The sequence below is a fragment of the Brassica oleracea genome, chromosome C1 (genome assembly GCF_000695525.1).
Source record: "Brassica oleracea var. oleracea cultivar TO1000 chromosome C1, BOL, whole genome shotgun sequence".
NCBI classification, from domain to species: domain Eukaryota; kingdom Viridiplantae; phylum Streptophyta; class Magnoliopsida; order Brassicales; family Brassicaceae; genus Brassica; species Brassica oleracea.
In genome coordinates, this window is record NC_027748.1 from 34,989,278 (window position 1) to 35,012,795 (window position 23,518).

Here is a 23,518-nt window from a genome sequence, read left to right on the forward strand (position 1 = left end):
TAATAACTATTATTAATTAAATAAAATAAAATTATTTGAAAATATTTCTAGATTAATACATTTGAGTAAAACTCAACTTCATTTTGATGTTGCGCCATTTTTTTATAGTAAAAAATGAATTAATACATTTGGGTGTTGCACCACTTTTAAGTGTATAATCTTCGATGCCAAGAGCCAACAAGCTCACATGGGCAACAAGTAGCCTTTACGAGGTTGCCTTTTTGATTGTGGTCATTCTGTTTTGGTAGAGTAAAATTAGAAAAAGTTATAATATAATTGTACTAAAGAATTACATATAAAATGAAAGTTATTATTTATTTCCGTTCCTCTAGTGATATTTGTGTTCTCTAACCAAACATGCAAATGTAAATGTTATAACATTCACATTGGTTGAAAAATTCCCTAAATTTTTAACACACGTTTTTATAATTTTATTAACTTGACAAGTGGCAAGAGAGTATCTCCAACAATTACAAGAATCTTTCTTTCTTTTCCTATTTATTCTTTTTATTATTTATTCACTATAAATTTTTTTGAGACTCATTACTTTACCTGTATATTTGGGCAGTGTTCCCATTGTCTCGGACGATTTTGCCCTGTCCATCGAACTCTGAATACACACCGTCTATTTAAGACATAGCTAGCTCTCATTACCACGAGTTATTGTTAGTATACTCAGTCCTCACGTCTCTCCAACTCGAAGATAACTCTCTCTTTTTTTCACTATCTCTCACTAAATGACAGGTTTGACGCCGGAAACTCAAACAGTCCCGACGACGGCACCGGCAACAAAACATGTACCGGAGTTAGGTCCACCGTTGAAACCAAAGAGGAACAAGTATGCATTCGCGTGTGCAATCTTAGCTTCCATGACTTCCATCCTCCTTGGTTATGGTTAGCTTTCTTGTTAACCTCTTTTTCCGGTCAACGTAAACAAATATTAATCCACCGCTAATTATACAAACACTGAAACACACACATTCATTAGTTTTCATTAATATTTTTTTTGTTAATATGCAGATATAGGAGTGATGAGTGGAGCACTGATCTATATCAAGAGAGATTTCAAGATCACTGATCTTCAAGTCAGTATTCTCGCCGGAATACTTAACATTTTTTCACTCATCGGTTCTTGTGCCGCCGGTAAAACGTCCGACTGGATTGGTCGGCGTAACACAATCGTGTTTGCCGGAGCTATATTCTTCGCCGGAGCAATCCTCATGGGATTGGCTCCTAACTACGATTTCCTCATGTTCGGGAGGTTTGTCGCCGGAGTAGGAGTCGGTTATGCTCTCATGATTGCACCTGTCTATACCGCCGAAGTCGCTCCGGCATCTTCTCGTGGCTTTCTCACCTCCTTCCCTGAGGTATATATATATATATATATATATAAATGCTAACGTGTAACCAAACTAATTAATTACATCAGTGTAGACTAAATCTTCGTATTTTTTTATAGATAACTATAATAATGATATTATTATATATATACTCAGTGTTTGCAAAATGACAGAGTAAGCCATCATCCATTGAAAGAAATACACACAGCTTATTTATATTTGTGTATAATTTATGTTAATTTAGCACATGATGTATTTTGCAGTAGAGGACAAAAATGATTTGAAATATATGGTTGCAAATGGTTATTTTTGTTTATAATATGGAAGAAAGGAAATAAGTTTTTACAAAAGATTTATATTTTTGTTTCATTCCAAAAATGGGATATATTTTAAAACTGATAAATATTTTATGGATGATATTTAGTGATGCTTTCCAAACAAATTTGTCCCACAAAAAAACATTTCAGTTGCAACTTGCAACCGATGTTTTCTGTAAGAAAATGTAAGTAGATGATTATTAAGAAATGGTTGACTTCAAAAAGAAGCCGTTGACTTTTCTTTCATCATCTTTATAACGATGCATGGTTTTTAAACGAGATGATGACGTCGTGTACAGGTGTTCATCAACGCAGGAATAATGCTCGGGTATGTATCAAACCTCGCCTTCTCCAAGTTTCCTCTGAAGCTTGGATGGAGATTCATGCTCGGCGTCGGTTCTGTTCCTTCCGTCTTACTAGCGATCGGCGTTCTCGCCATGCCGGAATCTCCACGGTGGCTCGTTATACAAGGCCGTCTAGGAGAAGCCAAACGCGTCCTCGACAAAACCTCTGATTCTCCCTCTGAAGCCGCTCTTCGCCTCGAAGAAATCAAAGAAGCCGCCGGAATCCCCGCCGATTGCCATGACGACGTCGTTCAGGTATATAAACACAACAGTCTCTAATAGACTCTTGCTCCCAAGTTTTGTCTCTAACTAACCAAGAAGTGGTAGTCAAATTATACTGGTTAATGACTTATTAAAGATATATTGGATAACAACATGTGTATTTTGTGGACCAACTAGTATACACCGTTAAAATATGATTATGAAGTGAAGCCAAGTTTGTAAATCCAAAACGAAAAATATTATATAAAGACTGTAACTTGTTACTAGTTAAAGGAATAAATAGAATGATACGAATAATTAGTTATGAAATTTAATGGAATGAAATCAACATTTCATTTATTCCAGAATTTACTTGGCGTGGAATGATTTTTCAATTGAATGTTAATTTTTTTCTGGAATAATATGGAATGAAATGAAATATATTTTCTATTTTAACTGGTGAACTAATTTAAGGAATACAAAGAACTGAAAAATTCATGAAAATTTTACTCCAAAAATTTCTACACTAACTCGACACATTAGATCAAATTTTTATTACATGTTTATCGATCGTCAATATCCACTTATAGTAACTGGTTTGTTGTAAACTCATGATAAACTGAATTTAACAATTCTGATCACATTTACAGGTTTCGAGGAAGACCAGCCACGGCAGCGGAGTATGGAAAGAGCTTCTAATCCGTCCGACTCCAGCCGTCCGCCGCGTCATGATCGCCGCGATGGGAATCCATTTCTTCCAGCAAGCCACCGGGATCGACGCGGTGGTCCTCTTCTCACCACGAATCTTCAAAACCGCCGGACTCAAAACAGATCACCAGCAGCTTCTAGCGACCGTAGCAGTAGGAGTAGTGAAAACATCATTCATACTAGTGGCCACTTTCCTCATCGACCGAGTCGGAAGACGGCCACTGCTTCTCACCAGCGTGGGAGGCATGATCCTGTCTCTCGCGGCGTTGGGAACATCTCTAACGATAATAGACCACACAGAGAAGAAAGTGACGTGGGCTTTGGTGCTAAGCATCACTACGGTGATGACTTACGTAGCTACGTTCTCGATAGGAGCTGGACCTATCACATGGGTTTACACCTCTGAGATATTCCCGTTGAGGTTGAGGTCACAGGGGTCGAGTATGGCCGTGGTGGTGAACAGAGTGACGAGCGGTGTGATCTCCATGACGTTTCTTTTGCTGTCGAAGGCGATGACGACGGGAGGAGCGTTTTACTTGTTTGGAGGGATTGCGACGGTGGCTTGGGTGTTTTTCTACACTTTCTTGCCGGAGACGCAAGGGAGGTCGCTTGAGGATATGGATGAGCTTTTTAGTGGCTTCAGGTGGAGAGACTCCAAGAGTAAGCCTAAGAACAACAAGAACTCCAGTTCGAACCCGCAGGTTGAGATTGGACCAAACAAACTGAGAGCATAATAATGTAAAAGATTCAAAGATGCATAATAACTTATTAAACAAGTGGAATCGTTTTGAAACACAAAATGACAGATTTACAGCACGTAGTAAAATATCTTTAGAGATAACTGGTGAGAAAAAACACAGAAACAAGTAACCTCTGTTCAAGCAAACAGGGTGGCTCCCACAAATGTGAAAGCTTGACCACTGTGGAGTAAGACACAATAACAGTTTGGAGCTATCCTTATTTATTTTCTAAGGGTGATAGTTTAGTCTCATTCAAGTAATATACATTACATACATCCTCGTGATTTCTTACAAACAAATGTAAAATAATTGCCTGACACGAGCATATAACTAATTCAATATGGGTAGGCAGGTAGCATGACTCACCAACAATGTAAGCTTAATCATCATTCCCTGTTTTTCATCAACATTATATACATTTAGACTGTCTCACTAAAATTCCAACAACAAAAAAAAAACAGAAAAAACCTCAGAGCTAACTGCTCCAAGAAGCTACGAATGTGATTCTTGAAAGGCAAAGGAAATGTAATACCTTTTTGTAACTGGATACGGTTGCTGAGAAAGAGTAGTATCAGTTGAAGATGTAGAAGGCGGTAAACCGGACTGACATAGACGATAAAATAAAATCGATGTTAAGGAAATTAGACGAATGTAAAAACGAATACAAGAACAATAAGAAATCGTATTCGCTAAGAGACATGGAGTCGAGATATGATCTATTTCCTTAACTCAAAATATTCGCTCCGTTAGTGAAACGAGGCTGTACGAATATAGAGTCCCAGGATACAACCATGGCAGACGAATCACGTCTCACTCGTGATCGCCCTATCGAACTATAAACTCTACGAAACACTCTCGTATTTATGACTTACGGTAAGGGATTTTTTCTGCTGGTTTCGATCTGAAAAAAGTTGAGAAATAAAGGAAGAGGAGAGGCGATATTTAAAGAGACGGAGAAGACCCACTTCCCGCAACAGCTGCTGCACGTGGCCGAGAATCTCACGGAGATCGAGGGAAGTTGAGTTCCGAAACTTCTTACTCAAGACTCTCTCTTATCTCGTTTAAAACTTTCGAGAGGATAAACTGCATGACATTTTTATTTTCTAGACAAACTACTTGTCGTTTTAAATAAAATTGCATGCTGTTTTTTCTCAAAATAAATGGCAAAACGTTGAGCTTAACTTGGTCCAAAAAGAATAGTCTTATTGGGCCGGAGGCCCTGACCCAAGACCCAAGACCCAAGCCAAGCCGAGCCGAGCCGGCCGGCGGCGGCGGCGCGCGCGTGGGGAGCTCTCTCTTCCCCTGAGCCGTTTAATCTAGTGTAAGTGTGTACACTTATATATACTGCTCGTTTTCTCCTCATGTAACCGATGTGGGATGTCTCTAAACTTCTTCATTAAAGTCATTAAAGGCTTCTTTAGTTGACACCCGCATGCCCATTTCTTTTCATCATTACCAATTTTTATTAAAGCCTTTGTGCTTAATAGATTGGTCCAACAGAAGATGATAGCAATGAATCTCTTCAAAGCTTTAGAACTGAAAATAAGAACACGATACTTTTTTGGGCAATTGATATTGCCTCTTTTTGGCTTTTCATTGATTTATAAAGAAATGAAACAAAGGTTGGAATCATTTATTTCCTACAATACTGGAAGTGGAAAAGTGGGAGTTAAGGTTCCTGATATCTTGCATATTTTCATTGTTTTAAACTTCCATTTTGTACATAATGATCATATAGATTAGGAGTTTAGCATCTTTAGGATCCATTTTGCATTCATATGTCTTATCAGGTAATGGAGTATCCTATGGTGTAATCAGAGGTGTTTAGAAGCATTGTGATCCAAAAAGAGATGAAGAATGGAGATTGATCAATCATAAGGCGAGCCACGCGGGTTGCAGCACCCCGAGTCCACTTACCCGCGTCACCGAAAGACCAACTCAGAGGGGCCACGCGGGAAGAAGCAGCGCGGGATCACTCACCCGCTCGCACAAAGAAGGAGTATCGTCGAAGGTCCAACGCGGGGAGGATGACGCGGGTTGGTGTCGATCGTCTCAACCCGCGTCACGAAGAGAAGGAATCGATAGAGTCACGCGGGACGGAGCCACGCGGGATCGCCTACCCGCGCGCATGACGGAGTAGCCTCGACGACGATCCGACGCGGGTTGGCTGACGCGGGATGTGCCCGTCCATTTCTATCCGCGTCGACGCGTTATCTTAGTCGAAATTTTAATGTTTTTAAGGGCTTTTAAGACTTTTTAATGGAAACCATTTGGTTTTCCAAAGACATATAAATAATCTTGTAATCCTAAAGTTAGAATCTTATCTTTTTTTCTATCTAATAACAAAGAACTTTTAGGTGAAAGATCTTATCTTGATCATTTTCTCTTGTGATTTGCTTGATTTGAGGGAGACTAAGGGTGATTAAGCTAGATCTAAGGTGTTTTAGTATAGATCCATCTTGTTCCTTGCTAGTAGAGTACTTTTAATGCAATTTTAGAGTTGGCCTCTCTAAAGTTGAGCTTTAGGCATTTCACACCTGAAAGGTGTTTGATGAAATGCCTGAACCAACTCTCCTAAGCTTTTAACATTATTTACCAAAGAGATTTGTTGTTAAAGGTGTTAAGATGGCTAGTAGACTTGAGATTAATGGTTACTTAGATAACATTCAACCAAAGAGATTTGATGCTTGAGTTATCTTAGTAAATGAGCATTCATCTAGAGATAGAGTTTGTTTAGGATGGTGTCTAGGTCTAAAGTAGAAATATTGGTTGAAAGTTAACACCTTTAGATTGAAACTTGATCACCCAAGATCAATTCCTTTAGCCCATGAGTTCTCTTATCTCATAAGAAAGAAAACTTTGTCCTTTATTGCATTTCAGTAGCATTCTGGTTCAAAAATCATCTCATCAATTGATAGCACTTAGATCAAGCATGGTATTGCATTCCCTTTGCTTTAGAATCACTTAGAACTGGTGTGACATCCTTTATTCTACAACATTTGATTGGGAGCCTTGAAACTCCTATCATGAGTTCCTAAACTATAAGATGACTTAGTCTCCCATGTTAACAAAATGAAACGACAACAAGTATGAACAAAGACTTAAATTACTTCCATTCCAAGGCACCAGATCAAACCAATAATTGATTATTGCGGATATTTCCGGTTGGTATTGTTGCTCGGTTTGACTTCCTGCAAACTGGTTCTATGTGTCCATCAGAATAGACTCATAAAAGGAAACACAAGTTTTCACAAGAATATGTTCTAATTATATTTTCACAAGAATATGTTCTAATTTTTTAACAATGTTAAGCAGCATAGATCTATCGCATCAAAACTATACAATAGAAATAGTATAATATGCTCATAATATATATGATCATAATATATATTTACAGAAAATAGTAGGTGAAATATAAACCAGAGGATAATCCATGTCAAAAGACAAAACACCTCCCATCATTACATATCTTTAGTGAAGCAGATAGTTTGAGAAAATGAACCCTCGAGAGGAAGTGTGATATGACCACAACGAAGAGCGTCAATAATCTGTCTGCTTCAGTATGTTTGCACTGTTAGTTTGAAGACAATATGGGCTAAGATTAGTTCATTAAATGAAAATGCTACTGAAAACTATAGGTCAATTTAGTCCTGAGATGGACGATGCAAAAGTCTTGTTTTAGACACTGATCTGATTGGTCCATAAGAAGGACGATGAAGAAGCCTTTGATTTTGGTTTATTTTATACTAATCAGCCTAAAGAGGGGTTATTTGGTTTTGTTGATTTGTTTTCAGACAGGTTATGTTTTACACATGGTGGTACACGCATATCACAGCAACATCATCCAAGATTTCGTATGTGTGTATTTGAGGTCGATGACTCAATATGTTCGATCAGATTGTGGCATAGCCGATGGTAAAGAAGAACCAACTATCATGTTCGAGGACGAAGCATATTCTGCCCAAGATCTTCATCACCTAACGGATTGCAGAAAATAAGACAGGTCCAAGGGACCTTCAGTAATGTCCAAATCAGGGGGAGTAATGTGTGTTGTACCATTTTTCCTTCACCATGGTTTTGTCCCAATTGGGTTTTCCTGGTAAGGTTTTAATGAGGCAACATTAAAACACATTACAAGCTCTAAATGGTTGTGACATCCAATGGAGAGTGTTATGAACCAGATTGTGGATGGCTCATAACCAAGAGATTATGATTTGTAATATTTCCAGTTATCTATGATGGTGTAATCTTCTATATAAGGAACCTCTATGTTATGAATAAAGATAGACTTTTTCATTACTTTTATAACAAAATTAAACAGTTTTCCCTTTTTTAAAGAAAGATGTTGGAACTAGAAAAGAGACAGAACTTGGGGATCAGAGGATAGGACCCCAGTGAGGGAATAATTTTTTAATTGTGATTTTTTTTGTTAACCCTGAAAAATAACTTTAAAATTTTTCAAGTCCTTTTTTTTGTCAACAAAATTTTGCAAGTCCAAGCACCAAAAATGTTAGATATAATTTATTTACAAGTAACAGAATATTTAAAAGATGATGATAATAGATACAAATGCTTGTCTATCCTTTTTTAATTAAAAACTAGATGTCGCGCGGGTTTTTGTTTTCATTTATTTTTATATAAACATTTTGTTTTCAATTCTAAATTGGTATATATTATAATAGATATGTGTCTATCAATTTTTAAAACAAAATAAGTTTACAGTATATTCTTTCATTGAATAGATTGTTTCAAACTTTCACATGTATTTGTATCTTCTTATATATATATATTTTCAGATTATTATTTCATTATTAAAATCGTAACGATATATATAAAGATTAATAAAATATTATTTTATTGTCATATTCAAAGATATTGTAATATTTCACAAATTTAGAAATTTTTTTTAAAAATAAACTTTTCGCTTCATAGATTTATATTATCGAGTAAATAATTAAACATTTAATTTTTAAAATAAACTGTATAGTTTTAAAATTGTTTTCAGTGGTTTAAGGTAGTAAAGATTAATAATTGTTAGATAATGATTTTTGTTATTTAAAAAAAAATCTTTATAATTTTAAAAGTTAACATCAACAAATATTTAAATAATTAACATATGGAGGTATAGTATTACAACATTACGTTATATCTATTTAATTTATACTATCTATAAATCCAATGGATCATCTATTGTTTAAATCCAATTATTGATAGCACAATAAAAATTTATGTTAGGCCCAAAATTTAAATGATAAGATTAGAGATTAGATGTAACATGACTTTATAGGAATAAGTCTATTAGGTCCTTTTTAAAAAAAAAATCATACATGAATCAAGGTTGTGACTTCTATTTTAATATATAAAATGATATTTAACTAACGATTTCTATGTATCAATTCAAATCATCTGTTATTGAATATTGAATTTGTATAAAACTATTAAAAGTCACTTGAAATCTTCAGTTATTCAATCAGAAGTTTGTAAAACCTATATCAAATCTAGTGTTATTCAAAATATATCAGTTTTTTCGAGAGTTTGTAAGAAAAGGGATTTGAGAAGACTTTGCACCATTATTTTACTTAAAAATAGGCATAGTGAAATCTCACCTCCACATATGTTATTTGAAGAGATTTTATGAGAACTTGAATGTTTGAAAAAGCTGCATAAATATTCCAGATCTTCTTATGATCAAATCTGATTCAGAAAAAAAAAAGAAATTCTTACTCAACTATGCAATAAGACAAATCGGATGATCACCATTTCGTTTTTATGCCCGATGAGAGGATCCCATGATTCTCATTTGCATCTGAATTTTATCATTTTAAGTAGATAATATGTAAAGGAAGTGTCTATTATAAATAAGAGAATAATGTATTAGGATATGGTTTATCCCGGTTAATGTTAAACGATGATATGGGTTTCTTTTTGCTTATGTCATCATATATATATGAACCAATGTACATACTTTCATAATCAATCAAGATACATTTTCATAATCTCAATATGGTATCAGAGACTAACAAACTTTTCCGCCTTCTTTCTTGATTTCGCGAGCTCCAATTCACCATGAGTGCTCCTATCTCTCCTTTCCTCATTGATTCCTTCGTGTTTCTCTTGATTCAACTTCTCGATTTTATCACTTTCGTATCGTTTTTCGTCTTTGTCATCTTGTATGAGCTTTGATCTCGTCTTCAGTGAGATTCGAGCTTTCAATCTTTCGTTTCTGGTGTTTCTTAGCTCCGATCTTGCGTATTTCGCGAATCTGAGCTTCTTTTCTTGTTCGATTTCACCTCGATTGAACATCTTCTTTCTCATTGCCGATGGAAGTGAATCTATCCTCTGCGACCTCGAATCGTCTGGCTGTTGATCATTATGACAATCCGTTCTTCCTCCACAACTCAGATCATGCTGGACTTGCTCTCGTCACTGATCGTCTTGCTTCAGGTGCTGATTTTCATGCTTGGCGTCGTTTGGTGTGTATGGCTCTCAATGTCAGAAACAAACTCGGATTCATCGATGGTACTAACTTGAAACCTCCTGATAATCATAGAGATTCTGGTGCTTGGTCTAGATGCAACGACATGGTCTCTACTTGGTTAATGAACTCGGTTTCGAAGAAGATAGGTCAGAGTTTGCTATTGGTGAATAACGCTGAAGGGATGTGGAAGAATCTTATGTCTAGATTTAAGCAAGATGATGCTCCAAGAATCTATGAGATTGAACAGAAGTTGAGTAACATTCAGCAAGGCTCTCTTGACATTAGTACATACTACACGGAATTGATCACTTTGTGGGAAGAATATCAAAACTATGTGGATCTTCCGGTTTGTACGTGTGGGAAATGTGAATTTCATGCTGCAGTCTCTTGGGAATAGCTTCAGCAATGGAGTCGTGTCATGAAGTTTTTGATGGGGTTGAATGAAGCGTATGAAGCAACTCGTCGTCACATACTAATGCTGAAACCAATTCCATCCCTAGAAGAAGTCTTCAACATGGTCACTCAAGATGAATGATAGAAGAGCATTAAACCAACGACTAAGGTTGATAATGTGGTTTTTCAGAACTCTATTTCTGATTCTGAGGCTTCTGTGTATGCTGGTCCTACTGAGAATATGGCATATGCTACTATGAATAACAACTACCGAGGCAAGCCACGTCCTATATGCACTCATTGTGGATTAGCAGGTCATATAGTCCAAAAATGCTTCAAGCTTCATGGCTATCCTCCTGGCCATCGTTATCATAATGCTACTTCTCAGTGGGCATCATCTCAAGCATCTCAGACTGGCTCTTATTCTCAGAGACCACCTCAGAACAAACCAAATCAGTCTTCCTCTGGTTTGTTTATGAAGACCAACAGTGTTGCTCATGTTGCTTCTCCAAATCCATCCTCGCAGTCTCAGCTGGATTTGAGCTCTTTCCATCCTAATCAAGTTCAACATTTGATCCAACAGTTACAGTCTCATGCGAGAGCTTCTGCATCTACATCTCATTCATCTCATTCATCATCATCACTGGGTGATACGGTTCCGGAGACAGAGACTGTGGCTGCTGAGACAGAGGTTCCTGTTCAAAACACAACCAGAACACGACGACATGGTAAAGCTCCTAGCTATCTTTTAGACTGCCATTGTTCTCTTATCTACATGGACAAAGCCCTTTCATATCATTTTGTTTCAAATATCACCACTTCCTTTCCTTCTCTTGAGACCTGTTCCACTCCTTGTCATCCCATTTCTTCAGTCCTCTCTTATGATAATATCAAACCATCTTTTAAAAATGTCATTCTCACTTGTTCCTTAGAAACTGCTCCTAATTCTTTTAAACAAGCCATAAAATCTGTGATATGGACGAAAACAATGAATGTGGAGTTCCAAGGTATGGCTCTTAATAAGACTTTCTCTGTTGTTTCACTTCCTCCGGGAAAGAATGTTGTGGGATGTCGTTGGATTTACACCATCAAGTATAATGCTGATGGTTCAGTTGAGCGTCCCAAAGCTCGTTTGGTTGCTAAGGGGTATACTGAACTAGAGGGTCTTGACTATACCGATACCTTCTCCCCATTGGCAAAGATGACTAGTGTGAAGCTTCTCCTGGCATTAGCGGCTAATCATGGCTGGTCTATTTCTCAAATGGATATTACCAATGCCTTCCTGCATAGTGACCTCGACGAGGAGATATATATGAGTCTACCTCTAGATATACACCTGCTCCGGGTGAAGTGTTACCACCAAATCCAGTCTGTAAACTTCATAAGTCCATCTATGGACTCAAGCAGGCGTCTCGTCAGTGGTACAATTGCTTCTTCTTTGTTCTTCTTGCAGATGGCTTCACACCTTCTCCGAGTGATCATTCACTATTTGTCAAGATTACTGGAACTCCATTCATTGCCTTACTGGTATATGTTGATGATATCCTCATTGTAAGCAATGATGACAAGGCAGTAGCATCTGATAAAGATTTCTACATGGCGCTTTCAAGATCAAAGACCTTGGTCCAGCTCGTTTCTTTCTTGGATTGGAAATTACTCGTAACACAACTGGTATAGCTCTTTCTCAGCAAGTATGCTTTGGATCTTCTTGCTGACACATGTTTCTTGGCTTCTAAACCGTGTGCGGTTCATATGGATCCTTCTATACCGATGAGCAAAGACACTGGTGTTCTATTGCTTGATGCAACACCATATAGAGAGCTCATTGGACGATTGCTTTACCTTACAATCACTCGTCCTTATATCACCTTTGCTGTACACCGCTTGAGTCAGTTCTTATATGCACCTACGTATGTTCATATGCAAGCTGCTCATCGTATACTCCGGTATCTGAAGTCTAATCCAGGTCAAGGCTTATTAATGCTTCTGATTCTGAGACATGCTTAAATGCATTTGTTGATGCTGACTGGGCAACTTGGCCTGATACTCGTCGCTCTGTCACGGGTTTCTGCATATATATTGGTAAATCTCTTGTTGGTAAATCTCTTGTTAGCTGTAAGAGTAAGAAGCAACTCATAGTTAGTCAAAGCAGTACTGAAGCCAAATACAGAGGAATGGCTCAGGTCACTTGTGAACTCATCTGGCTTCAACAGCTCCTTACTGACTTGCAGATCAAGGTACAAAACACTACTAAGCTGTTTTATGACAACAAATCTGCCATTCATATAGCCACCAACCCGGTCTTTCACGAGCGGACTAAGCACATAGAGATCGATTGTCATACCATCCATGATCAGGTCAAGTGAGGCTTCATCAAACTGATCCATGTTCCAAGTACGAATCAGCATGCTGATATACGAAGCCTCTTCAACCTGGTCCTTTTCACTCCATCTTATCTCTTATGTCCATTTCAAGCCTCTTCTCTCCTGCAATTCAAAGGCTTGAAAGGGGGGGGGGGTGTATTAGGATATGGGTTATCCCGGTTAATGTTAAACCGATGATATGAGTTTTCTTTCGCTTATGTCATCATATATATATGAACCAGTGTACATACTTTCATAATCAATCAAGATACATTTTCATAATCTCAATATAATGTATGTTTGTTTTGTTGTAGGAGTAAGCTGTATATTCGTATAGGTGATTGAAAAATTCACTTTTGTTTCCGAGAAGAACATGTTTCCAGAATTTTTATAAGTTTCTAACTTTTTGTTGATGATTTTGTTTTTACTTTTGTTTGTTTTTGGCCTTATGTACTAAATTTGGAAGGCGTGCGCACTAAAAGGAACAAAACTTAGGTTCACCTCTAAGGTGAACTTTTAAATTCACCTCTCCTCCTATTACCAATCAAAATGTCACATAGATTAATAATAAAATACAATATTTTTTATTTTTAAAAAATCTAAAATAATTGAAAAAAATAATAATTACGCTCATTTTAATGACGCTAACGCCACTAACTAAACCCTAAATCTTAAATTTTAAACCCTAAACTTTAAATCTAAACCCAAAACTTTAAATCTAAACCCTAAACCCTAAATTCTAAACCCAAACTCTAAACCCGGTTTGACATTTTGATTGGTAATAAGAGGGCATTTTGATTGGTATATTATTATTAATATATGTGGCATTTTGATTGGTAATAACAGGGGAGATGAATTTAAAGTTTCAGCCTAAGTTTTGTTCAAAAAAAAAATATGCCTAAATAAATTGATGAGAAGAATTCACTGTTTCACAAATAAGTATTCCTTACTTTATTCAGCATATTTCTTTTGAAATTAGTCTCACAGAAATCTACATTTTTAAGAAATATATCTTTTCTCCAAAAGAAAGATATAATTTAGATTTCAAATTTCAACAAAATATGCATTTCCCTAAAATACATTTAACAATTATCGTACCACTACAATAAAAGCCCAATGAAAAACAGTTTTTAGTTTACCTTTGTTTTGGTGTTCAAACAAAAAGAAAAAACAAAAGTTCACCCTAGTTTATATCGTTATTAGCTCAGAAATCACTACTAGAAGAAGATGGTGATGATAACCGACCTTCCATTTGATCTGGAAAAGAAGATACTCGCCCTTGTTCCGAAAGAGTCTCGACCACAATGGCAAACTACTTGCAAGAGATGGCGCACTCTACGCCAAGATCTGCTCTCCAAGAAACACTTGGCTCAAACAGGAAGAGAGTTCATCTTATTGTTGAATTCTAGTGTTTTTTCAACAACCATCAACCTCCAGGGAGTCCATAACAACGTTGATCCGGTGATGGAGTTCGGATGTAAACTTGGATCTTTACAAGATTCAAATGATTTACAAATACATGATATTTTCTACTGCAAGGGGTTAGTGCTATGCACTATGGTGGGAAAACAAATGCTCGTGGTTTGCAACCCTAGTAACCGTGAAACTAGGTATGTCGAACCTAGAACAAGTCATGGCTGTTTCGAATATGCTCTTGGATACAAAGGCAGCAAGTCTTCTTGTGTTAATAGCTACAAGATCTTGAGGTATTGTCGTTATTTCGACAAGCAACTGATGCGTACGGTTTCCGAGTTTGAACTGTATGACTTCATGTCTGACTCATGGAGGGTTTTAGATGTTGATGAGCACGATTGGGAAATATCTGCTCGTGGCGTCTCTGTGAAAGGAAACACTTACTGGGTTGCTAAAAAGAATGAAGACCAGTTCATACTCAGTTTTGATTTCACAAGAGAGAGATTTGGGTTTCTCCCTCTTCCGTATGAGAGTGCTGGTCCTGAAGATTCCATGAATGATGAGTATGACGATACAGCTGTTCTGTCAGTTGTTAGAGACGAACAACTCTCGGTGTTACATCAGTATCTTCATTTGGATTTATTTGAGATGAAGATATGGGTGAGCAACATGATTGGCACCAAAAAGGTGTCGTGGGGCGAGTTCTTGGTAGTGGACGTCGTGTTGTTAAATGTTGTCAGCTTCGTGGTTGACGAGGAGCATAAAGTGGCAGTGTGTTGTAGTACAGGCAAGGATGATCCTAGTGATGATAGTGAAGAAGAGTGCACCAGCGTTTCAATTATTGGAAAGAATATACAAAGTCTTGTTTATGATGAAGGGGCTATAGATGGATCATGGCCACATCTCATGAATTACGTTCCAAGCCCGGTTCAAATTTTAAGGAAGAGTACGCGCAAAAGCAAAAGGAAACGATCTACAAGGAGGTTAGTCAAATATATTAACTAAGTTCCTTTTTTTTTTTTTTGCTTTTCTTTGTTCTAGTGATCTTACTCAAATACTTTATAATTGCATTGGATGCATATAGTGAAGAGTAGTTATTAAGAAACTAAATATCAGCATCTTATAGCTTCATAGATTCATATACTTTGTTCTTAAAACGGAATGCTCAAAATCTCACAGAAAGATTTTTCTCTTGTAAGAAAAAATGCATGTTTAAAAGACTGCTTAAGGTATTTATATATTATGTTTTGTGTTAGGGTTCTCTTTAACTCTTTGTGAGCTTTAACAGGCATCAACCGGAGGAGGGCACTTCTTCAAGAAGCGTTGAGGAAACAAAAGTGACACCCAAAGCAAAACCTAAAGCATATCGAAGTTTCTAGGGTTGCTTTGAATGTCCCAAAATGGTTTAGGAAATGAAAGTGACACCAGACCTAAAGCACATCGAAGTTCTCTTGCTGTTGCTTTGAATGTCGCAATAATTCTATCTTTTCTTCTTTTTTTTTTGGACAATCCCAAAGGTTGTAATAAATTGAACGCATATTGAAGTTTATTATCTTATTTTTGTAAGAATAACTTTAATGATTTCTATTTGAACAAAAAAAAACTTTAATGATTTCTATTATGAAATCAAATATGTCCAAGACCATATTCTAGTTTAAATTAATTCAACCCTAATGATTTCTAGAGAAGATAGAACGACTAACCTTGATCCATGCTTGGATGCAATTCCACCAATTGATCTTCTCCCCTTTAACCTTTTCTTTGGTGATTTTCTTGATGGATAAGAAATCCCAAGCCTTCCTTAATCTCTCCTTTTAATAAATATTATTGTTGTGTGACTCTCACTTACGTACGAACAAAATGATGTACGAGTCATTTTTATATACTTCCTCTGGATTTAAATGTATGATGTTTAAGGTTTTACACACATATTAAAAAATAATAAATACACTATTTTAATTGTTACTTTTTTGTTATATCAATAAAGTTTCACCACTTATAATTTTACTTTTTAATTTATGTTTAAATTTAAAAATAAATACATTAATTATATCTCAAAACATCATACATTTATATACAAAATAAAAAGATAGAACATCATACATTCGTATCCGGAGGGAGTATTAATCAAAGGATGTGTCTTAACCAACATAACTCTTCCACACAACTTCAACACAACACTTCGCTATTTTAACCGCACAAGTGCATTATAATGTATCATCATATGTATATTAAATCTTATAGTAATATATTTTATTATTATTATTATGACTAGGAAACAAACCTGTGCATTCGCGCAAGTATTTAAATTCTTTACTAAAAATTAAAATATATTTTTTTTTAACGGCTAACAAATTTTGTTAATAAAATTTAAGATTACAAAGTCAATATCCAGAACTTCCAAAAAGAAATTATTACATAAGCAAATATATGCGTCATATGCTGAGAAAATATAACATGGAAAGTGATTTTAACAATGCTTTACAAAAGGAAGAAAAACCAATCCGTTATTTCCTTCCCATGATATTAATAAAATGTATACATATAATCTACCAAAAAATAAAACAAAACAGTAATTTGTTAATAATCTCATTTAAAATATAAATAAAAAGACCAATGATGACATTAAATTACTGGAAAAAAATCTTGGATATGAAGAGAATATTTATTACAGTAAATATTTTCACCTCTATAAATATAAAAGAGTGTTCACAGATTACATACAGATGACTGGTATAGAGATATAATGTTAAAGAAATTGAGTGTCTCACAAATTGCATATAATTTCTATACAATTTGATAGGTTTGCCAAGATATAATTATCAAGACAAATGGTAAATTATAAGACACATCTAAGAAAAACAGAATGAAGTGACTATTCTAAGATATGCAACTACTTAGGTGAATGGATGCCTTAACTTTTAACTTTTAATTTCATTTTAAAAATAAATTAACTAAAAACATTTGATTGAAAAGTTTCCAATAGAAAATCATGATATGCAAATTTAATAGTAGTTCCCCATAATTTAACACAAAAATACGAAAGAATTATATCATGATTAGGTAAAAAAAAACAGCAGGCGCATGAAATATTATGTAATGGATAAAGTGTCAAATATAAGTTACAGAGAGTTCTTTAAAAGAAAAAAAAATGTTCTTAATAAGAACTGAATAAGGAATAATGAAAAAATAAAGAAATCATTATAAGAGACAAAACTATTTCAACGAACGGATGATTTTTGTTTCTCGAACACGAAACCTACATAAAATAATTCACGTTTATAATATATAATTCTAAATCATTTAATTAGATTTTCTTAAGAACCAAATTCGTGTGTTGATATGCATGGAAGTACATCTACAATTGGTCAGTTCTAAAACTCCCACCAAGAAGTCGGCCATATCTTAGAAATGTAACATCACATGATATGATTTGTTCATGATTGTGATCATATGATATTTGACCTATAGTTTCGCGCTCGCGATCGACGATCCACCGGTGTGAAATGTAAGATTAAACAAAGTTTTGTGCTGTGTGGGAAGCATGACGAGAAGCGGAATCATTTATTTTATTGCACTAATGTTACTACAACTTGGTCAGATTTAAATGTACGATTCTTTGACTCTGTCTCAGTTCAATCTTTTCAAACATAATCCCTCACTTCCCAATATTTAAGCTCCGATTGATTACCAATCAAAGCCTTAAATATAATAGACTCACTATTATTTTCTACGAATCCTGAACTGGGAAATAATAAACAACATGGACAAGAGAATCTTGTTGCAATAATGTTCTGGTTCAGCAATAATTTTTTTTTTTTAACGCTTTGTAATCGATTTATAAAAAACAGGACAACATTCTTGAAAGAACCAGAGTATGGTGAAACCAACAGGGCCTCCAACTCCAGAAATTAAAAAACTACTAAAAACCAACATCATCTCCTTTGTTTGCATCCATCACCGTTGAGAGGATAATGAAATGCTTCAAATGAGCTGTAAACAAGACTCAAGATCCTTCTTAGTATCCATTGTCCGCTCGAACAGCATCTGCATGAATCATAGGCAATAACCAAGAAGGTCCATCTTTCCCCACATACGAAGCATACCGCTGATCCCTTGTCACACTGCGAGCAATGGCCTCCGCGCATTGGTTTGCTCCGCTGTGTACATAAGCTATAGACCACAGTTGTAACCTAGACAGCTTCTCTCTTATCACGTCAATCAACCCATGAAACATAGGAAAATTATCAGGATTCAAAACTGCTTCTCCCGCCAAATATGATGAAGATTCAAACACCACATTCTTATGTCGCAGTGTCGATAGGCTCTCTGCGGCCCACAGAAAACTTAGCAACTCAGCCTCTAGCTGTGATGCCACCATTGAGTATGAGCGACGGCTGTGGATTAGCGAGACACCCAAATGATTCTGTGTCAGCCAAGCGACCCCACAATTTCGGTTTGCATCTGTCCAAGACGAACCAACGTTACATTTTATGAAACTTGGACATGGTTTTCGCCAGCAAGCTAAAGCATATTCACCCACATTCTCATCAATGTCTTCCTTGTCACCCACGTTAGCTGCATTCCAAGCTTCAAACTCCAACTGACTTTTTCTCCATATCTCTTCTGCCCCTACGTTCACTTGTTGAAAGACAAATTTGTTTCTAGATTTCCATATGTTCCAAAGAATCCATGGAAATACCAAGCGAGTTCTCTCCTCCAACCTACTTCGCTTACATGTCTCCAACAGGTGATGAAAGTTCAGGAAAACCGAGTTTGTAGAGAAGTCAGCTGCTGGCATAGGAAACTCTGATAGTCTCCAAACCTCCTTCGCTACCGGACAATGGAAGAGCACATGACAAATAGTCTCAGGCTGTGCATGACATAACTTACATGTCGTTTCTACCGGGATCCCTCGCGATCTCAGTCTTTCAGCTACGGCTAAGGCACCGGCTAATGCTCTCCATAGGAAGTGTCTGATCTTAGGCATCGTCTTCACTTTCCATAAATTAGGCCAGAGCCGTTTCTCAATAGGAGGCAAGGAGGGTGCGGCTAGAGGATTTTCAACAATTTGTAGGAGGTGTAGAAGCTTGTATCCGCTTTAAGAGTCATACAAACCATTCCTGCTGAAGCCCCAGACCATTGTATCATGACGGTTAAGTTGTGGCCTCATTTCCAGAATCTGGTTGGCATCTTCCCCTACAAACAGATGTCGTACCCGTTGAACATCCCACGTTCCATGCCTCTCATCAATAAGGTCTGAGACTTTAAGCGTAAGGTCTACTTCATCTGTTCTATATCTAGGAGGTCTAGGTATAGGCATAAGGATCCAGTTATCATACCAAACATGCGTATCCTTACCATTCCCAATTCTTTTAAGCAGCCTTTGTGATAGTAGCTCACGACTATGCATAATGCTCCTCCAAGCATATGATGGTCTATATCCAACAGAACACTCAAGGAAGTTTCCTTACTTAAAGTATCTGCTTTTCATGACTCTCACTAGAAGGGATTGCGGGTTAGACCAGATTCTTCATGCCTGCTTGCATAACAAGGCTTGATTAAACCAAGCAATATCCTTAAAACCCTTGCCACCGAGTTCCTTAGGTTTGCATAGCTTCTTCCAAGCTACCCATGCAATTTTCTTTTTCTCTGCATCACCTCCCCACCAAAATTCAGTCATAATGCTCGTTAGTTTAGCGCAGAGATCTTTAGGTAACCGGAAACAGCTCATTGCAAAGACTGGCAGAGCCATCCCCACAGATTTTAGAATAATCTCTTTTCCTCCTTGAGACAATATTTTCGAACCCCCTCCTCTGAGTCTCTTCTGAACTTTACCTACACCGGCATGTCTAAGCTTTCAAATTAAAACGAATCTAAAGGAAGTTTAGAGGCATTTGAAAGCCAATGAGAATATATATTTATACTCTGGAAAAAGCTCAGGATCGAGGAATGAAACATACAATGAAGAGGTGAAAATGGGATTAGTGGGTTGTGTTGATTATATGCCAACACAACCCACTAATCCAACGGCGGAGCGTTACGTCGACGGGAGGTCGAAAAAGAATCGTTAGGTTCAGAAAAGATCCATGGAGAAAGAAATACATCACTTGGTGGGTCTTATTTCACCACAAAACATAAAAGCCCAGAAAAAAGTTTGAATACAGAGTTCGAATATGTGACAGAGCTAATACAGGCGCTGATCCATGTTACCCACTTCCTATCAAAGCCCATCCTCTCTAGTAGACACTCCACAAAACACCACTCTACGCGATCATATGCCTTAGACATATCTGTCTTAATGGCCATGAAGTTTGAGTCGATGCCATCCTTCGTCCTTAAAGCATGTACCATCTCATGTGCCACCAAGATATTGTCAGTTATAAGGCGCCCACTAACGAAAGCACCCTGCGTGTCTGAGACAATCTCTGGTAGAATTCTTTTCAGCCTATTGCAAAGAATTTTTGAGATGATCTTGTAATGTACTGAGCAGAGACTGATAGGCCTCCGCTCTGTCATCCTTGATGGATTAGTGACTTTAGGCAGAAGGAAAATATGCGTATGATTCCAACCAGCGGGTAAGATCGCCGTCTGAAAGAAACCCTGTACCTCACGGATTGTAGTTGCCCCCACTGTAGACCAGAACCGCTTATAAAAAGTGCCCGTTAATCCATCAGCCCCCGGAGCACTATCCTCTTTGATAGAAAAGGCCGCAGTCTTAACTTCCTCAGAAAGTACTGGAGCCGTCAGCATCGTGTTCATTGCAGGAGACACTCTACTTTGAAACCCTTCAAACAGACTTTCCAATTCCCAAGGATTTGAACTTGTAAAAATATCACGAAAGTACTCCACTGCAATGTTACCCTTCGATCCTTCAGAGAAGTGTTCTCTACCCTGGGAATCCTTAAGCAAAAGGATGTTATTCCGGTTCTTGCGACCTTTGGCACAGAGGTGGAAGTACTTGGTGTTCCTGTCACCAAGTTTAAGCCATCTCACCCTACTACGTTGCCGCCAAAAGGATTCCTCATCACGGTACGCTTTACACAAATCTCGTCTTAGCATTTTCAACCGCTGCCAGCAAGGTGCTGTCTTTGATATTTCTTTCTCCAGCGCCTCCTTGATTCTTTTAATTCTACTCATCGCACTTACAGTCGTAACTCTCTTCCATTTGGCGAGCTCTCTCCTACACCTGTTGATTGGCTCCAACAAAGGTGTCTCGTTTTCTGATGCGTCAACCCCCCAACCAAGCTTGACTATCTCCTCCACGCCTTTCTGCTTTGCTAACCTCTTATCAAAAACGAAGCGGCCTCTCCCCATTTCTCTTTCCTCCAATGCAAATTTGATCAAAATGGGTCTATGATCAGAGACTAGCATCTCCAAATACTCCATGTGAGCTCTGGGTAACAGTCGGAACCATTCATCATTCCCAAAACTGCGATCTAAACGGCATTGCACCCAAACATTATCTCTCTTACAAGACCATGACAGACAGTTCCCAGAGCTTTTGATTTCCTTAATCTTGCAGTTGTCCACCAGATTCCGAAAATCCCAGAAAGTTGAGTCATGTCTATCCGGACCACCAACCTTCTCTGCCGCAGTGAGCAATTCGTTAAAATCACCCACCAAAACCCACGGCTCATTCCGTACCATCCCAACGGTAGAGAGCCTGTCCCAAACAGCATTCCTACGAGCTCTAACTGGATCACCATATATGCAGGAGAGGAAAAATACCAAAGAACCCATCCTCACCTTCAAGTCAATAATCCTCTTATCAGCCTCTAAAACTTCCACCTCAAAACTACTCTTCCAAAACACTGCCAAGCCACCACTCAGACCCACCGGCTCAACAGTAAGTAACTCATCGTAACCAAATTCTTTCTGTAACCCAACCATGTACTCACGTTTTTGTTTTGTCTCCATCAAAAATAAAAAATCCGTGAAATGATCTCTCCTCATTTCACGGAGACGGTGAACTGTCTCGTCGCTTCCAGCTCCTCGACAGTTCCAACTCATGATGCTCATTGGGGGAGCAGCGGCTTCAAATCGGAAGCCACCGTAGGTTGAAGGGGTTTTGGAGATTTTGAAGAATGTTCTCCAACATTCACAGGAGCCTTTCGCTTAGCCTAATTCCCACCAAGAGTCGCAGTAGATTCTTCTCCATCACCCATTGGACTGTCTCTCTTGCCCGTTTGGTCTAAATCCTGAGCCTGACCTGAAGGGCGCTGACTGCATATGCGTTTCCAGCGTTGAGGTCTACGACGACTTTTCTTAACAGCCTCATTAGCCCCGGTAGATAGGTTACCTGTAGAGGTTCCCACTCTAAAGACCGTTGGACCGAGGGAAGAAGAAGACGAAGAAACTTCCAGGTTGTCAGAGGGGAAGCTTGTCCGATCCTTTACAGATTTCAAGTCAGCCTCAGAGAAGGCTGAACGCTCTCTAGTCACTGCAACTCGTTTACCCGGACGATCATGTTCTTGAAAGTTGAAAACATGGCCCTTCCCTTTATTAATGTCATGAGATATGCGCGGTGCACTACCCAGATTGTCTTCAAACCCTGGTTGCAAAGATTGTTGCACTCTAATGATTCTGGCCTGTCTCTCCGTTGGATCACTATGTGAAATGTACTGCAAGGCCATGTCTCTTTCTTTATGAGGCATCTCAGGGAATAGTGGAGCAAACCCAGGAGGCACTACTGGATGTTCGATCAGAAAAGGCATCTGCTTCGAGCTTCCACCAATAGCATCAGATTTCTCCCTAACACGTATTTTTGAGGAAATGACAGCTTGGACGTTCATGGGTTAAGCGCTGACAATGAAAGCAACGCTTCCTCAACTTCTCATATTCATATTCGATGATCACTCTTCCCCCCCTTGGTAGATTTAAAGGTTTAATAGCGATTGCTGGATTGGCTATATCCAGTCGAACTTGGGCCCGAATGTACGCTTCTTTTTGGGACGCTTTAGGGTCATAAGCGATCTCAATCACTCTTCCCACTTTGGTTCAGCAATAATTATTAAAAGGTTCGAAAATTACAAAAAATACACAAATGTAAATGCTATAAAGTTGCAATGGTCGATTTCTAAATGTTACAAAAATTGATCATCAAATGCTATATTAGTTATTATAGATTACAATGGTTAACTTAAACAGTTGCATATTTATTTAAATGATTTTCAAGAGTATTTATTCTAAATTTGTTTTTTTTTCTAAACCTATTTTGT

The 23,518-nt window shown here is 37.5% G+C and overlaps 4 protein-coding genes across 4 annotated transcripts; 3 read left to right on the forward strand and 1 right to left on the reverse strand.

Annotated features, from left to right (window-relative positions):
* The first annotated feature begins 623 nt into the window (after positions 1-623).
* Positions 624-3,746, forward strand: LOC106316512 (polyol transporter 5-like). Its single transcript, XM_013754418.1, has 4 exons — positions 624-894; positions 1,021-1,367; positions 1,957-2,256; positions 2,853-3,746. Exons 1-4 carry the CDS (start codon positions 738-740, stop codon positions 3,642-3,644), a joined length of 1,596 nt encoding a protein of 531 aa, XP_013609872.1. The 5' UTR covers positions 624-737; the 3' UTR covers positions 3,645-3,746.
* A 6,224-nt stretch (positions 3,747-9,970) lies between these two features.
* LOC106338383 lies at positions 9,971-12,887 on the forward strand. Its single transcript, XM_013777373.1, has 5 exons — positions 9,971-10,474; positions 10,526-10,645; positions 10,712-12,048; positions 12,210-12,467; positions 12,635-12,887. Exons 1-5 carry the CDS (start codon positions 9,971-9,973, stop codon positions 12,885-12,887), a joined length of 2,472 nt encoding a protein of 823 aa, XP_013632827.1.
* Positions 12,888-14,100: 1,213 nt separating this feature from the next.
* LOC106301553 (F-box/kelch-repeat protein At3g17530-like) lies at positions 14,101-15,722 on the forward strand. The gene is made up of 2 exons (XM_013737990.1): positions 14,101-15,280; positions 15,586-15,722. The coding sequence occupies exons 1-2, from the start codon at positions 14,112-14,114 to the stop codon at positions 15,674-15,676; spliced, it is 1,260 nt and encodes a 419-aa protein (XP_013593444.1). The 5' UTR covers positions 14,101-14,111; the 3' UTR covers positions 15,677-15,722.
* Positions 15,723-18,315: 2,593 nt separating this feature from the next.
* Positions 18,316-22,190, reverse strand: LOC106338391. Its single transcript, XM_013777379.1, has 4 exons — positions 20,492-22,190; positions 19,850-20,135; positions 19,416-19,735; positions 18,316-19,349 (listed from the first exon to the last, which is right to left on the reverse strand). The coding sequence occupies exons 1-4, from the start codon at positions 22,188-22,190 to the stop codon at positions 18,316-18,318; spliced, it is 3,339 nt and encodes a 1,112-aa protein (XP_013632833.1).
* Positions 22,191-23,518: the final 1,328 nt, after the last annotated feature.

Coding starts and splice junctions, on each gene's coding strand:
- LOC106301553 (XM_013737990.1), top strand. CDS start 14,112: ATGGTGATGATAACCGACCTTCCATTTGATCTGGAAAAGAAGATACTC. Junction 15,281..15,585: donor AGGAAACGATCTACAAGGAG/GTTAGTCAAATA, acceptor GAGCTTTAACAG/GCATCAACCGGAGGAGGGCA.
- LOC106316512 (XM_013754418.1), top strand. CDS start 738: ATGACAGGTTTGACGCCGGAAACTCAAACAGTCCCGACGACGGCACCG. Junction 895..1,020: donor TTCCATCCTCCTTGGTTATG/GTTAGCTTTCTT, acceptor GTTAATATGCAG/ATATAGGAGTGATGAGTGGA. Junction 1,368..1,956: donor TTCTCACCTCCTTCCCTGAG/GTATATATATAT, acceptor CGTCGTGTACAG/GTGTTCATCAACGCAGGAAT.
- LOC106338391 (XM_013777379.1), bottom strand. CDS start 22,190: ATGGTTGGGTTACAGAAAGAATTTGGTTACGATGAGTTACTTACTGTT. Junction 20,136..20,491: donor GGTAACATGGATCAGCGCCT/GTATTAGCTCTG, acceptor ATGCCGGTGTAG/GTAAAGTTCAGAAGAGACTC. Junction 19,736..19,849: donor GCTTGGTTTAATCAAGCCTT/GTTATGCAAGCA, acceptor TGTTGGATATAG/ACCATCATATGCTTGGAGGA.
- LOC106338383 (XM_013777373.1), top strand. CDS start 9,971: ATGGAAGTGAATCTATCCTCTGCGACCTCGAATCGTCTGGCTGTTGAT. Junction 10,475..10,525: donor AAAACTATGTGGATCTTCCG/GTTTGTACGTGT, acceptor TCTTGGGAATAG/CTTCAGCAATGGAGTCGTGT. Junction 12,468..12,634: donor GCTGCTCATCGTATACTCCG/GTATCTGAAGTC, acceptor ATCTCTTGTTAG/CTGTAAGAGTAAGAAGCAAC.